This window comes from Pagrus pagrus, assembly GCF_965226575.1.
Source record: "Pagrus pagrus genome assembly, chromosome: 21".
Classification (NCBI taxonomy): domain Eukaryota; kingdom Metazoa; phylum Chordata; class Actinopteri; order Spariformes; family Sparidae; genus Pagrus; species Pagrus pagrus.
Window position 1 is genome coordinate 22,519,865 of NC_140208.1, and position 15,602 is coordinate 22,535,466.

At 40.2% G+C, this 15,602-nt stretch overlaps 1 protein-coding gene across 15 annotated transcripts in view; it reads left to right on the top strand.

The window, feature by feature from the left end:
• Window positions 1-15,602, top strand: part of LOC311250962 (RNA binding protein fox-1 homolog 3-like) — a 655,829-nt gene that overhangs the window by 606,059 nt on the left and 34,168 nt on the right. For all 15 annotated transcript variants that reach the window (XM_084343161.1, XM_084343160.1, XM_084343152.1 and 12 more), the window contains one exon: window positions 14,070-14,202. In XM_084343161.1, the coding sequence (XP_084199287.1) occupies window positions 14,070-14,202 (133 nt within the window). The remainder of the gene's footprint in view (window positions 1-14,069; window positions 14,203-15,602) is intronic.

Here is a 15,602-nt window from a genome sequence, read left to right on the forward strand (position 1 = left end):
GTGTGTCTGCATGTGTTCTGTGGTGTAAGTTTACGTTGTGAGATACACAGACATGAGGAATTTATATCACTATCACATATGTTTAAAGGCTGCTTACGTAAAAGAAAGACCTCTCTATCCGACATACTCACATGCCTGTCAGTCTAACACTAGTCTACCTTTTTATTACATTCATTCTCCATCCTCCTAAACCTGAAGTCACTTTACATGTGCAGCCACTACTACTTAAATACCAGTAGTAAAAAATCAAGCCATTTACCTAATTAGGGATCTCTGGCTGATGAGCCTGTTCAACCCCTCCTGACCTGCATCTTCAAACCCAGAGAGCAGCAGGACATTTACTAGGCAGGGCTGTTCACTTTCTTTCTTTTTTTCTTGGGGTGGCTGTGGCTTAGGCAGTAGAGCAGTAACCCATCTAATCTGAGGATTAGTGGTTCCATACCTGACCCCTGCAGTCTACATGTTGAAGTGTCCTTGGGCAAGTTACTGAACCCCAGTTTTGCTCCCGGTGGTTTTTCCATCCGCGTGTGAGTGTGTATGAACGGTTAACGCTGCTGATGAGTAGGTGGCACCTTGCATAGTAGCCTCTGCCACCAGTGTATGAATGTGTGGGTGAATGCTGATTTGTGTTTTAAAGCACTTTGAGTGGTCACTAAGACTTGTACAGTGCAGTAAAGTCCATTTACCATTTCTTTCCTTCCCACTTTCCCTGCTGTACGCACACATGCTGTCCCTCTCTCTCTCTCTCTCTCAGTCTGGTCTGAGGCCCCACGAGCTACGCTGCCTCCCCCTCATATCGAAGTGGGTGTCAATGTTTACAATTTCAATGAGGCAGACCTGTCCTTCTGGTCATTAAAAAACAAAAACACCAGGCAAACTTGTTGTCTCAAATTACAATAAGCTTGCAGTCCATTTCTCTCTGTCTGTCTGTCTTGCTAGCCATGCTTGCCAGCCTATTCGAGCATTGTTCTGTGACTGTTTGCCTCAATTGTGAAACTGAAATACAACTCTTTCATTATTTCTTACATTTGCGCAGTGCCAATGGGGCCACATGTACACTTGCTTATATGCTTAAGCATGAAATAAAACTTTCAGCGTTTTCCAGCACCAACCTCAACCAGACACACCAGACAATATATAGCTACATGGTGGTCCACACAGGGCCATATTATTTTAAAACAAGACCCTGATTATCTCTCTCAGTCAAGGTTTTGTTACAATGCAGGACCAATGCAAGTATAAACGTATTTATAGTGACTATTGACTATAGCCTATAGCAGAGGTCACTAATAGGTGGAACACAGTCCAGACCCTGTCCCATCCGGACACAGACCTATAATTAATAAAATATTGAGAATTATTACATTTTGAGGGCCACAGCTTTTCCAGCCTTTGCAGCACTGGTTTAGTGGCCACTTGAGACCAACAGACCGAATTGCATGCGTTGTAAATCATCTCACATGACACTACTCAGCCAATCAAATCAGCACAATCAGACAAGCGGATTGAACTAAGTGAATGAAAAAATACAGATGGACAGAGAAACATTTTGGAGGCATACAGTATGCGAGTCAGAGATATTTCACATGGCGTGCACTAAAAAGAGAAAAGTTGACAAAAACAGCTTTAAATCAAAGAACGGCCTCTTACATGTTAATTTTTCCAGCGGGCAGTTCAAAACCAGTCACATGTTCCGAGACCGTGGAAATTATTAAAAGCAGCAATGTTAAGGGCCACTATGAGAAAGAGCACAAATCTTTAAAGCAGAAAATCTGAATTCTCCACTATCAACACTATTAAAACAAAGTATAATGCTAGCTGCACATGTGTATGAGGCTGGCCCCGACACCATTCCAGCCCAGATAAAATCCTGGCAGGCAAAGCTTGAGCTCTATTTTCTCACAGAACAACAGAAAGTGGGGGAGTGGGATATAAGAGGGAAAGAAAGACTGTTCAGTTGTGTTTTGTATAAAGTTGGTTGAGACTGTTAAGATGTGCTATGGAGTTAAAAATGGAAATAAGATATAGAACAAAACTTGATATGAGAACAAAACATTTATTTATTATTTAAGTACTTATTTAAATCCCTTCAGTTCAATTCGAAAAATTGAGTTTTCTCTAAAAGTGCACTAGATTGATAGATCTAACTTTACAATGTGCAAAATTTCCTTTCAGGGGAGCATGCCCCCTGACCCCCCGAGGGGGTCAGAGGTCCACCCACAAGAGTCTCATAAAATCCTGTGGGAACACTGTAGCTCTTTTTATTGCATTATTATGTCAGATACCTAATAATCTTCAAATAATTGAATGAAAATATTTTCCATATAGTTCTTTTGTTCTTTCTTTTTTTTTTTGTACAATTTTAACGTTTCCACATTTAGTGTTGGTCAGCACTGAGGTTTTGCACTGGTAAGATTATGGTAAAGTGCCACAGCAAAAACTAAAACTAAAAGAGTTTTTCGAGCTAAAGCAAAATGTGTTTTCTAGTTACGGGTGCAGAATGTATGTCACAAAGAGGGAGATAAACAGTGGCAGCTGGTCAATAGAGGGCTTGCATAGACCTAGTGACTAGTTTATGACACATATTTTATAAATGGGCAGTGTGAATACAATATAGTTAGTGAGTAAAATGTCTAATATGTAATGATAATAATATAGTAAGGAATTGTATTATTATTTTTGATAACATTGGAACCACTACTTCTGTGTTAACGATCTTTGCATTTGATTCTTAGTTGCAAAGCACTGTTTCAATATGAGCTCTATAAATTAATCATTGATCATCCTTGTGGCGTTTATTAGTGACGATTGAGAATATTACTGCGATGATGGTTTACAGGTACGTGTGCAGGCGCTATAGTCAATAGTCACAGTCGTGATTACAGTTGTACATAATGATTGCTGTTCTGATGCTGATGAACTGGTTTAACTGCATTGTACCCAGTGTGTCTGTTCTTCCTGGTTCTATGAGCGGTGGAGCGGGAACTAGTATTGATATACAAGGTCGTTTCCACATCCATTTTTATGGATAATTGTAGGAGTGGAAAGACACCTGTGTCCACAATGATTGAGATTTATAAAACAGATTCAGGCATTCACACAGCTTTATAAATCTAACTTAATGAACGCATATGCACATTTCTGTCTTTGTACATACACACATTTTTTGTGGTAAATCAACACAGAGGTTTATATGTCTTGTTCCTTCATAACCATGAAAATATTAGAAAACACACTCACAGATACTCGGTTTGGCTTACCAATTTATAGGAGACTAATGTGTGGTGCCATGAGTGCTCTTACACCCACCTCGAACATTTGGCTACACAACACCTTATGCCTTCCTTTCTCCCAGTAGGAGGGAGGGATGGAAAACAGGTAACACAACAGGGAAAGTCAGCCATGCCTGTATTTTATCTACCCTTTGCATTTTTACATTTGCATCTTCTCATTAGATAAATCTTTCTTATTCCTCAGTATTCATTCAACCATACATAAACAGTACATTTTACAGTATATCAACACTCCCCACTTGCATTTCGCTCCTCCGACTTTCCTCGAGGCATTTCTAATTCTCACTTCCTTCTCTTGTCTCTCTGCACTCTTCTCACCTCCATTGCGTAAAAAATGAAAAAATCCCGACTATAGTCAAAGAGCATAGGATTGGGATTTCTTCTGGAATAATTATGAGTGCAATTAAAGTTTTGTGTGGATGTATAGCAGGATGTAAAGTGAGTCTTAAGGGAAATTAATCACCCTTAATCAGACGGCTTTCCCAGCACCCATCAGCTGAATCGACCTCCATAAATCCTGGACAGCTGACAGTGCACTCCATCTCCATTGCCGGGCTTGGCTAGGGGTTTATTGTGCGCAAATCCCATTCAGAAGAATGACAGATGACCTCCACATGCATACACACCCATGCTCACACACATGCAAGAGAAGAGTGTAAGCCTAGATGTGAACACCTCTGTTACATTCACAAAAACAACCAGATACTCATAGTTACACACAGCTACACTCGTATAGACACACACATGCTATGAATTATCAAATTAAACTGGGAGCTCAAGTTATGGCCCAATCTTAATTAGCCAGGGGTGTGGTCTGTCTGAACAACAAAAGGCCTGTCCCAATAAAAGTTCAAGACAAAAATGTAGGTGGTCAGCCCCAACAAAGTTGATGTTCCCTGCACATCTTCAGGGCCTGCTTTTGAGATATGCAACATAGAAATGGCCTCAGCCCCAAATAATTGTAAAATAAAGAGGACGCACTCAATTAAGGGCATCTTAGTAAACCAATTTCTTGCCCCTGTGTGCATGCGAGAAGACTTCTAATAGAATTTTTACAAACGAGCATGTTCACGACCGGGGAAGTATCACTGTGACAGCAGTACAGAAGATCAACGGAAACACTATAACTAGTTGTGGTGTGTGTCTGTATTCAAATGCATTCAAATACAACCAAAGGCCAACTAAGATTCATACTGGTTCGTTTTTTTCCCTTTATCCCTTCATTGCAAAACGCTGACAGAACAGAGACACGCAGGAGAAATGACTACAGTAAATATACTGTACAGTGAAAAATGAGTAGCACTTTACATTACAGCATGGTAATAACATGGTAATAGTGTGGTAATGTTATGTTTTTTGAGCAGCGCATATGTGGGAATAAAAGAGGTGAATGAAGATGAATTAAATTTGTCTTCTGTGGGTGTTTTCATGCAATGTGGACCTTTCAGATCAATTTTAGGATTGCCTATGGTTTGCAGGTTCCACATTTTATTGTATGTCATGCAGTGTGGGACTCACAAGACTGCCTTGGTCTTGGTCCTGACTTGGTCTCAACCCCTCAGGGTCTTGGTCTTGTTTCGGTCTCGATACACTTGGTCTTGGTCATGACTTGGTCTCGGTTTTGGTGGTCTTGACTACAACACAGCTGCACCCTCATTTCAAATGAATGAAAAAATCATGCCTGTTGTATCGGCAAGAAACTTGAATTAATATACTACTATGTGTGTATTGCCAAATACAAATACAAATGTGTAATTGCTGCCTGGATTAGGTTGCCAGTGATTTCTGACTGTTTTTTCTCATTGCTAACACGGGTTGGTCACATTATCAGTACTCTTCACAGTCAATGAAACAATAGTGTTTGTGGACCAAACTGTAAATGATGTTCTATTGCTTTCACACAAAATGCATTCAATGACCACATTTATCAAATTCTTTCAGTCAAGTCAAATCAAGTTACTTTTACAGCACATTCAAAAAGAACATAGGAATTTAGGTAACACAGAAATAGATAAAATCATAACACAAACAGCATGAGATAAAATAACTAAATAAAATACCAAGACAATGAAAACAAAAGAGTGGTGAGGCATTTTCATGATGATAATTTGTATGCTAAGGAAAACAGATGGGGTAGGTTTTGAATGTTTCAATGGAGGGGGCTGATTTAATTGTTTGTGACAAACTATCCCACAGGTTAGGGCCAACAACTGAAAGTGCTCTATAACCTTTGGTTTTTAGCTGGGTGCATGGAGTGGGGAGCAGCAGTTGGTCAGCAGATCTGAGGGGTCGGAAGGTGGAATTGAGGATCAGCAGCTCTGAAATGTAACCTGGTGCCAGTCCTTGCAGTGCTTTAAAAACAAATAAAAGGAATTTAAAATCAATCCTGTACTTCACTGGTAGCCAGTGAAAAGAAGCCAGTACCAGTGAGGAGTATTGCAGCTGCAGTTTGAACCAGCTGCAGGTGTGATAGGGCTGACTGACGAGTCATATCTAGAAAGATTGCAGTCATCAAGGCGATAGGAAATTAAAGCATCAGCTGAAGTTTCAATATCTTTAATGGACGGGAATGACCTGAGATGGAAGAAGCTTACAACTGATTTGATTTGTTTATCAAATTTTAAACCAGAAAAACCGAGATTTTTAGCGTGGGACTTTAAATTTGTTTGAAGAACCTGAGGGCATTGATGGATAAAATATGTAGAATTGTCTGCACAGCTGAAAATTAGGACCTCACTTTTGCTCTGGTTGGGCCGAAGATAGCTTTTTACTGTCAAGGATTTCACATCCTGAATACAATTTAAAAGGGAGTTAACACTGCATGGACTGCAAAAGGTCTGAGCTGGGAGCTAACAACGGTAGAAGATATTATATCCTTTGAAAATAGACCAAAGGAAGCATGTACAATGAGAATAAATTAGGGCCTAAAATGGAACCTTGTGGTAATCCACAGGAGATGGGAGCAGGAGAAGAGGACACATTACCAATTTTAACAGAGGCTGAACCAGAAGCGTAGGCAGAAATCATAGTGTGGGTGGGCACAGAGAAAATTAGGTGGGCCTACTTAACCCTAAAAACAATCCTTCTTATTAGGTTCTGGAGAGAGAGGGCTGAATTAGCAGTCATGTACATGTCATTATTTTGGACTGGCTCACGAGAAACTGACATCTGAGAAAGACAGCTGAACTTGAGCTGGAGGCATTTTTTTCAAAGTCAAAGTTTTTTGTGAGCACTTCCACACAGAAAGCAAATATTATATAAAACAATATTATATAATATATAATTATTATATAATATAACAATAATAATAATAATACTAGTAATAATAATAATTAACTATAATATTATTATATTATAGGGATGTCACATCACAACTCATGCTCATGAGAAAGGTGGACCTATTGATTGTTTATTGATTGCTCCCTGCACAGAAAGCAACCATTTGTGGTCTGGACTGATCACAAAAACCTGCAGTACATCCGTTCTGCCAAAAAACCGCCCAGGCTCCAAGAACATAAAGTCTGACACACTTTCCTACCAGTTCCAGGCTGGAAGCTCATCTCCATCTACGGAGGCTATTCTCCCCTCTTCCTACATCATTGGAACAGTCACCTGGGAAATTGAGTACAAGGCCCTTGCTAATAAACCGGCACCTAGTGCCTGTCCAGAAAACCATTTGTCCAGTTTAACTTCTGCTCTCAGGTCCTCCAGTTCATCCCACCTAGCCTGCCACCCAGAAGCTAGGCGCACCTCGGCCATGCTGAGACAGCGTTTTTGACCCTAACCAGCCCTGGTCCTACATTTCAGTGGCTTTCGTCACAGGACTTCCTCCCTCAGATGGTACCCAGTTCACCTCTCATTTCTGGTGTGAGTTTTGCAGCCTTCTTGGAGCCACCATCAGCCTGTCCTCCGGATTTCATCCCCAGTCTAATGGGCAAACAGAGTGTAAGAACCAGAGATGAAGACTGCCCTGCATTGCCACGCCTCCAGTAATCCCTCATCCTGGTCTAAGCAACTCCACTGGGTGGAATATGCACACAACACCCTCCCTGGGTCTGCCACTGGCTTGTTGCCTTTTCAGTGCTCTAGAGGATACCAGCCACCGCTCTTTCCAGAGCAAGAACGAGTCCAGATCAGTCCAGGCCTGCATTCATCATTGTCGGCGCACCTGGAGGCAGGCCCACTCCGCTCTTCTTCACTCTTCCGACCGCTACCAACAAGGTGCTAATCAACGTCAACTCCCTGCACCACACTATACTCCTGGACAGAGCATCTGGTTGTCTCAGGACCTGCCTCTCAGAGTGGGGTCTGGGAAACTGGCTCCTTGATTCATTGGACCCTTCCCCATCTCCAAGGTCATCAACCCTGTGGCTGTTCACCTCCACCTTCCTCGGTCCTTAAGGATCCATCCCACTTTCCATGTCTCCTGGGTCAAACCAATCAGGAATAGCCTACTGAATCCCTGCCTAAATTATAGACCCCTGCCTGTTTTCTTGAGACTAAACTTTCCTGCATCTGACTGTTTCTGTGTCATGCTTTTGTGTTCAATTCTGCTATGCGCCTGACACCTCCTCCTGTGTGCTCTTCGCAGGTGGCACCCACCACCCAAACCAAACAGAGTATATCCAGTGGGTGAAAATGCGTCTGACACAACGCGTCCTGTTCTGTATGTGTGAAAGGGCACCTTGGGACATAGTCCATAGTCCTTCATATGAGAAAACAGCTTCAATTAACTCTTGTTACATATACTTTTGTTGAGTAAATAAAGTAAAAAAGACTCTATTCAATAATGAAATACTGATTTATTTTTGGCTTATGAATGACAATATATGCTTTCTGAGTGAGAACTGACGAGCTTATTTTGAGACATGTTTGAAGTGTTTTGGTAGTCCAAATGTGTTTTGGAGGTGAGATTAGTTGTTTGGCCAAGGTGAATGTTGGTGATGCGGACTGTATGCGGAGATTTAAAATGTGGCTTCAGTATTGACCAGTGCTGGCTAGCAACTGAAAAAAACTGCAGTGAAGTGCCATGTGTATTTACCCTGTGGAATTTGGGGGAGGTGGTCAGAGTGGATTGTGGGCCTATGGCACAAGATTTTGATCATCAGTGCATAATTTCCTTTTATAAATCCCATGATTATGGTTATTTATGTTGAATCATGGCCGCAGCCAAGAGGTGGATAAAGACAATAAAATTTCCTGGAACACGACCAAAAAATATCAAGCAGACAACAGGTCACAGAGCGCGCTAGAGACAGCGTTGATGAAATATTGAATGGGTTTAAAAAAAGTGATCTTGCACAACACAACCAGAAATCTACATACACACACACACACACACACACACACACAATATGATATGCTAAGGCTTGGTCCAAGGGGAAAACTATGATGAGAATGGAGACCATACAACCTCTAATGCTTTTTGATCAGTATGTATATCAGTCTCGGTCTATGTGGAGTGTGTGTACATTACAGACAGAGAGAGAGGGAGGGAGAGAGAGAGAGAGAGAGAGAGAGAGAGAGAGAGAGTGCGTGTGTGTGTGTGTGTGTGTGTGTGTGTGTGTGTGTTTGGTTGACTGAGTAAAATAGGCTGCATGGGCATGAAGGACAATGAGGGAATGTAATCCTGATTGATTGACTGTCTCCTAGACTGCTTATATTCAAAGCAGGAGAGAGAGAGAGAGGGAGAGAGAGAGTAACAAGGCAAGCAGATCCAACCCTTTAACATATGCTGAAAAATTTGCAAGCGCAACATTAGATAAACTCTGGGCTTTGTCATACTGACGTGTCATCGCTGGTCCAGGGCCGGTTGAAACTGAATCAGTTTGTGGTGTTAAAAAGGCAAGAGAGATTTCAGATATGGCTTTTAGAATCATTTCAACTCTGGATGACAGAGTGTGATCTTTATGCAGCTCATCCTGCCACTCCAGTTGATGTCATCATTGTCACATTTAAGTGTATGTGCTCACTGAAAATGAATGCAGTTCATTTAGATATTTTGCAACTCCACTAATGTAACATGCAGATTCATTTTAAAGCCCAATTAGTTAGACACATCGTGATAAAACCTGTGTTCTGTTATTGTCCTGAAATTGTGGTGTGATGCATTAAACTACACACACAATTGTGTTACTTAAGCAAGTGTCACAACTAATTCTCAAACACCACCTACATTAGCAAATAAGATGTGCATAAATGAAGATATTTTAGTCTGCAGCCACAGAGTGCACTACGTTTGTAGCAGTGGATGTTGCTATTTGTTTTATGGGCTTGCTGGCTGTCAGACAGAGACCCAGCCATGATTCATGCGTTATTACAGCACAGCTGTAGCATGCACAAGCCATAGCTCATCATCAGATTGCATTCATATCCATCACACCACTAACAACATGTACGTACACATGTCCCCATGCTAACTCATATGCATATACACACAAACTGTACACCTGTCGGCACATATGTATACTTACAAAGATTAATTAACATGTCTGATATTAAGAAAAAGAGGGGAGGTGGGGGCATCTTAAGGGAAATTGTCCTTTAACTGAATATATCACCAATTGATTATGTGCTGGCTGTGTGGCATATTAATGCTGTTGTCTGGTCGGAGTGAGCAGAGGCAAACACAGCAGAAGGTAGGGGATCTCCATCACTGTAGAGAGAGACAGAGACAGACAGAGAGAGAGAGAGAAGTAAGAGAGAGAGAAGAGAAAGATGGATAGAGGGGAGAGAGACAGAGCACTCCTGTTTCTAAGCAGTTACAGTGGCGCATGTTGTGTTTTTCTTTGCTGTTGCAGACAGTGGGTGTAGTCATCCCTATCCGAGGTCTGAGGTCTGAAGGAAGGTGATACAGTATATTTTAAGTTTAACAGAACTCCTTTTAAAGTATTCATCTGTTTGAGTTTACAGCCCACAGGTCATCGATAGAAAAGGTTCCAATTTACTTACACAAATGTAAGTGTCTTGACTATGTGATAGGGGGGCATTGGCGAATTTACAACAAGACAAGTTGAAATTTGCATCTACTTGCAAGAATGTGGTCTGCAACATTTATAAAGCAAAAGTGCTTACACCAGTACAACAAGATGGTTTATCATTTCATAGCAAGACGTATCTTTACTTTACTTTGTCAGTTTTCTGTAGTGCAGCTTCATGCTGCCTTTAAAGGAACAGGGCATCAGAACATCATCTATAAAATTTCATCAATATTGCCTTTTTTTGTTTGTTTGTTTGTTTGTTTGTTTGTTGGTTGTACAATTTCATATAGTGTAATCATTAGTACATTGTTTACAAGTTTTATACTGTTATTATTGGTCATTTTCCAATTTTTTTTAAACAGCGTAAACACTACTATATTATTTTAAAAAGTATTATGCTGATATTTATGGGAATTATTTATTAACAGTGTAAACACTAGTACAATAGTTAAAAAAATATTTGTTATTTTATGGTAATATTTTCTTTTAAAAAATGTCTTATTTACACTGTAAAAAAGAGAAAATGGTAAAGTGTTTAGCAGCAAAAGTTGCCAAACAGAATAGTTCCCGCTCACAAAAATGACAGTTACCAATATACTTTATGCCAGGATGCTCTGAACATGCTCTGGTGTGACTGTCATCCAGGCTGTAATCCAGCCTTGAACTATGGCGTCTTTTTGGAGACTTTGTAAAATATATCTATAATTCAAATAAATTAAAACTGTGCCAGACATCATTCAGTGACTGAGACCCCGTACACACGTAGCCGGGTATCTGCTAAAACGAATATATTTTTCTACGTTTGGACCTGTCATCCACATGAAAACGCATCATAAACGAATATTTAAAAAAACTCTGGGCAAAGTGAAGATTTGCGAATACTCCGTTTATGCATTTGCGTGTAGACAGAGATAACCGGAGTTTTGCGTTTTCGAACTTCACAATATGCGCCAAAACAACAACGAATCTGCTCTGACATCAAACGTGCGACCTTTGTTTACTGCAGAAGCATGGCTCCGAGTGCCTTGAAAACTGTGGTGGTGTTAATTATTGTGCAGGCGCTGTTTACCTCTTTGATTTTACAAGCCCAACTACTGCTCCAAGAGCACAGGCGACGGATAACATTGTCGGTGATTTGTGATTGAAAACGCAGATGTACGGTTATGTGTGGAAGGGTTTTTTTTCAAAAACGAGGTAGTGTGGATAAAATTTATTTTATAAACGGAGGGGGGGAAATATTCGGTTTTAAAAATACCCGGCTACGTGTGTACATAGCCTGAGTGGGATAATTCAAACATACACTGATGGCAGTGGCTGCTATGCAAGGTGCCGACCAGCACATCAGGAGCAGTTTGGGGTTCAGTATCTTGCCCAAGAACACTTTGACATGCAGACCAGGGGAGACCAAAGCTATTCTTTCTTTGTTTTTTTGCTAAAAAAAAAAGCTTTTATGAGGGCCTAAACATGCTCAAAAACTCATGAAACTTTACACAAAATTCACAAGTAGTAGAAATTTAAGTATGTCATGAGTTTTGACCATGTGCAGGGCAAAAAAGCTCACTAGCGCTCCCTAAAATGCAGCCCCTGGTACTATTCATCCCATTCAGCCACGGCATAGCAGTGGATGGAGTAATTTAGCTGTAGTTGTAGCAGCAGTAGTAGTAGCAGTGCCAGGGATGTGGAATATTTTAACATATCTAAACTCTGTAGTGTCTGTCAGAAGAGACTTAGACAATTTCCTACAGGAAAACCTTCCCAGCATAATCAGTCATCCAATCAACCATGTCTCTGCAAGTGTGTAGTTTTTGACTACATTGGAATTTTTTCTTAAAGTGAGAAGATGAGGAGCCAAACCCCTGACTATGGGATTATGAGCTATGTAGTTTACCAATTCTGCCACAGAGACATAAAGAAATGACATGTACAAACAGTCATACAATCTGCAGTCTGCATGTGTGAAATTTTTAATTACTTTGGAGTTTTTTCTTAAAATGAGCGTATTGTAGTGTAATATAACCATATAACCATAAGTAAGTAGTTAGTGGTTAATGACAACTGGTAACAAGTCCTGAGATGTTAAAGAATCTAATCAAAATGTGAATGAATCATAAATGAATGGTTAAAACATGTATTGCTCTGCACTAGTTGATTGAACATGCACCTATTGATTGAATTGATGATTAAACTACTGAATTGTGTTAACTTGGAGTGAAATATAACCACAGATGTAAGAGTGAAATCATGTAACCAAATATACCACACTTTTATTATTGTTTTTAAAAGAGATGCAGTCAGTAGGGCAGTAGAACATATCATGGAGGAGAGAAAAAATGTCTCACAGCTGCAGCACAGGGGAGGTAAGGCCATGAAGTGGCAACACAGTAGATAAGACGAGCAGGGAAAGTCAAGGATAGCAGCTGCAAAGGGACATCAAAGTGAATACCGATGTGGAGGTTGTGTCGACAAAGGTTGGCATGGGTGGGCACGTGTTTTAGCCTCATGCAGGAAAATACCGAGTCAGCAAAATTTGATACATAAACAAAAGAAAGAGCCAGGATTGGATAAACCATGGTGCCCAACCCCCGTCTTAGTGAATAAGGAGTATATTTAGTATTGAGAATTTGGGTCTTATCTTATCTGAGTCTGTGAGATCTCATGTTTTAATTGTCGACAATTAAACATTACTGCACTCAACTTTGGAGGACTCCTGAAGATAAATTCCTTTTTATTGGTGACTTTTTGAAACTCTGAAAAACCTTTTTGAACAAACAAAGAATAAGAAGTCGAGACACAACAGTATGAGGACTCGAACCCCTGACTGTGAGCAATGTACCTAACCCCCAGCAAAATAAACTAAGGGTGTAATTAATCATATAATCAACCATGTGCATGCATGTGTGAAGTTTGCAAATATGTTGAGTTTTTTCTTAAGATGGGGAGATGGGGACTTACAGCCACAGCCATGGTCATGTGCCTTATCCTCTTTGCCATGGAGCAGCAATCGCTAGCATAGTCTGCTGAGGGTCTCAAATAGGGCTGCTACACTACTAATAGTAATTCTGCACAGTCCCACCAAACACATTATATTCAGGTCTTTTCAAGGCTGTGGTAGTAGTGGTAGTATTAAAAGCTGTAGTAACAGTAGCAGGAGTAGCAGTTATTAGCAGTAGCTGTAGAAGCAGCAGTAGTAGTACAAGTAGTAGTAGTGGCAGTAGCAGGAGTCAAAGTAAAGGTTGTAGTAGTAGAGGGATTCTAAATGCCAACCTTGTGACTTTGCGCCTCCCACTCATCCTCTATGTCAAAATTATGTTGAAAAAAGCTTAATATTTAAAAAACAGTAGGTAGGTATAAAAACATTCCTGAACTGAACATCTTGATATTTGAATTATTTCTGTAGCTGAAAGTATGCTGGTGTTTAAAGGTGCCAAAAATGTATGGAAGAGGAATAATAATAATGAAGATTTGAATAACTGGTGTGTGAATGCATCCACATTCAGGCACTAATAATTCATAGTTTGGTCCACAAAGACTGCTGTTTCACTGACTGTTTGAAGAGCCAGTGTGACAGTTTTGACCAATGCATGTCAGCAATCATAAAGGGGATTTGTTTAAAATAAGATGCTTACAAGATTTACCTGTTTCTGAGTGATTTAATTAGAAGAATTGAGAAAATTGAGAAAAAATATGAAAATTAGAACTGCAGCATATTATACTTCTTCCCACCTCTCTCTTCTTCTCTTTCTCTGTGTGTGTGTGTGTGTATGTGTGTGTGTGTGTGTGTGTGTGTCACTCTCAGTCACAGGATTCCCATACCCCAGTACAGGAGCAGCTGTAGCCTATAGAGGGACCCATTTGAGAGGGAGGGGTCGTGCAGTCTACAACACGTTCCGCGCTGCACCTCCTCCTCCACCCATCCCTGCCTATGGGGCGTGAGTGGCAACTCAAACACACACACAAAACGCATACACCCAACACAAAAAAACACACATCAAATAAACACTGATGACAGGTCTCACAAGACGTAAAAACCTATCTGCACAAATCTAATACAGATACACCTACAAACACCCTCATGTACAAAATAAGTCTACTGTTTTCTTACTCACTCCTACACAAGTGGAAAACGAATAAATGAAGTCATTCATCAAATGGATTACAATATTTTACTACTCACCTACAGCATTAGTAATCACCAATGGAATAACCTCACAACCTTTCAAACTAAATCACAGCAGGGATGTTCACCCCTCATTGTTATTCGCACTGTTTATTGAACCCCTAGCAGCAGCCCTTCGCCAAGACACACAAATCAGTGGATTTACGATAGCCAGCACATCCCATAAAGTTGAACATTCATTATTATGTTGATGAAGGTTCTCAGTCATCCAGGTCATGGTACTTCTAAGTGCTATATTGTAGTCAACTGAACTTTTTCAGTTTCAGTTTCTTGAAGATGTTTCTCCTACATCTTCTTCTTCAGTCCACCATAGCCATACCTATCAAAGACTGGGGAAAAGATTTATTAATTAATATACAGTAGATGCAGCACTGAGAAAACCATCTCATCACCAATAACCCCAGACTCCAACTAATTCAATATAAAGTCATGCATAGAACACACATCACACAGAATGCACTTAATGTGTTTCTCAGACACTGACATCTATTCCCAATGCACTCTCAACACTATAGAAAAATACTTTCACTCAGTATGGCTCTGCACACCAACCTAAAATTTCTAGAAATAACGCAATAACTATCATCTCACAAATCCTAGGTCACAACATTCCACTTTCCCCTTCCCTTTGCCTCTTAGGAGACCTCACACCAATAAGTACCCTACAAAAATACCTCAATGCCATACTTATCACCCTTACCATCGCCAAAACGACATTATTGCTCAACTGGAAATTCAGAAGCAAAATAGCATCGTCACAGTTGCTTGATCTGTTGGCAGAATACATCTCAATGGAACAAATCATTTAACAAAAAACACAGCTGAATTATTTGACATCTCGGTCCCCTTTTTGAAAACTTCAAATTTGCCGGTGAACTTAAACTTAAAACCTACTCCATTTTACTTGTTTACATGTTTCACATCAGTATATCTTTAGATTAAACATAGACCATTGGGGTCTGTCTGTTATTTAGTTTGTTTGTCGCTGTACTGACTAATAGAACATAAAGGCTGGTGGGGGATGGGTGGTGCGCTAGCAGGTGGGTGTTAGTCCAAGTTTGGTCTTTGTATAATTGTTTTCTTTTTATTACTGCACAACTGAATATCAAATAAATAAAAAAAGAGAGAACAAGAGACCTAAAAGGTAAAGGG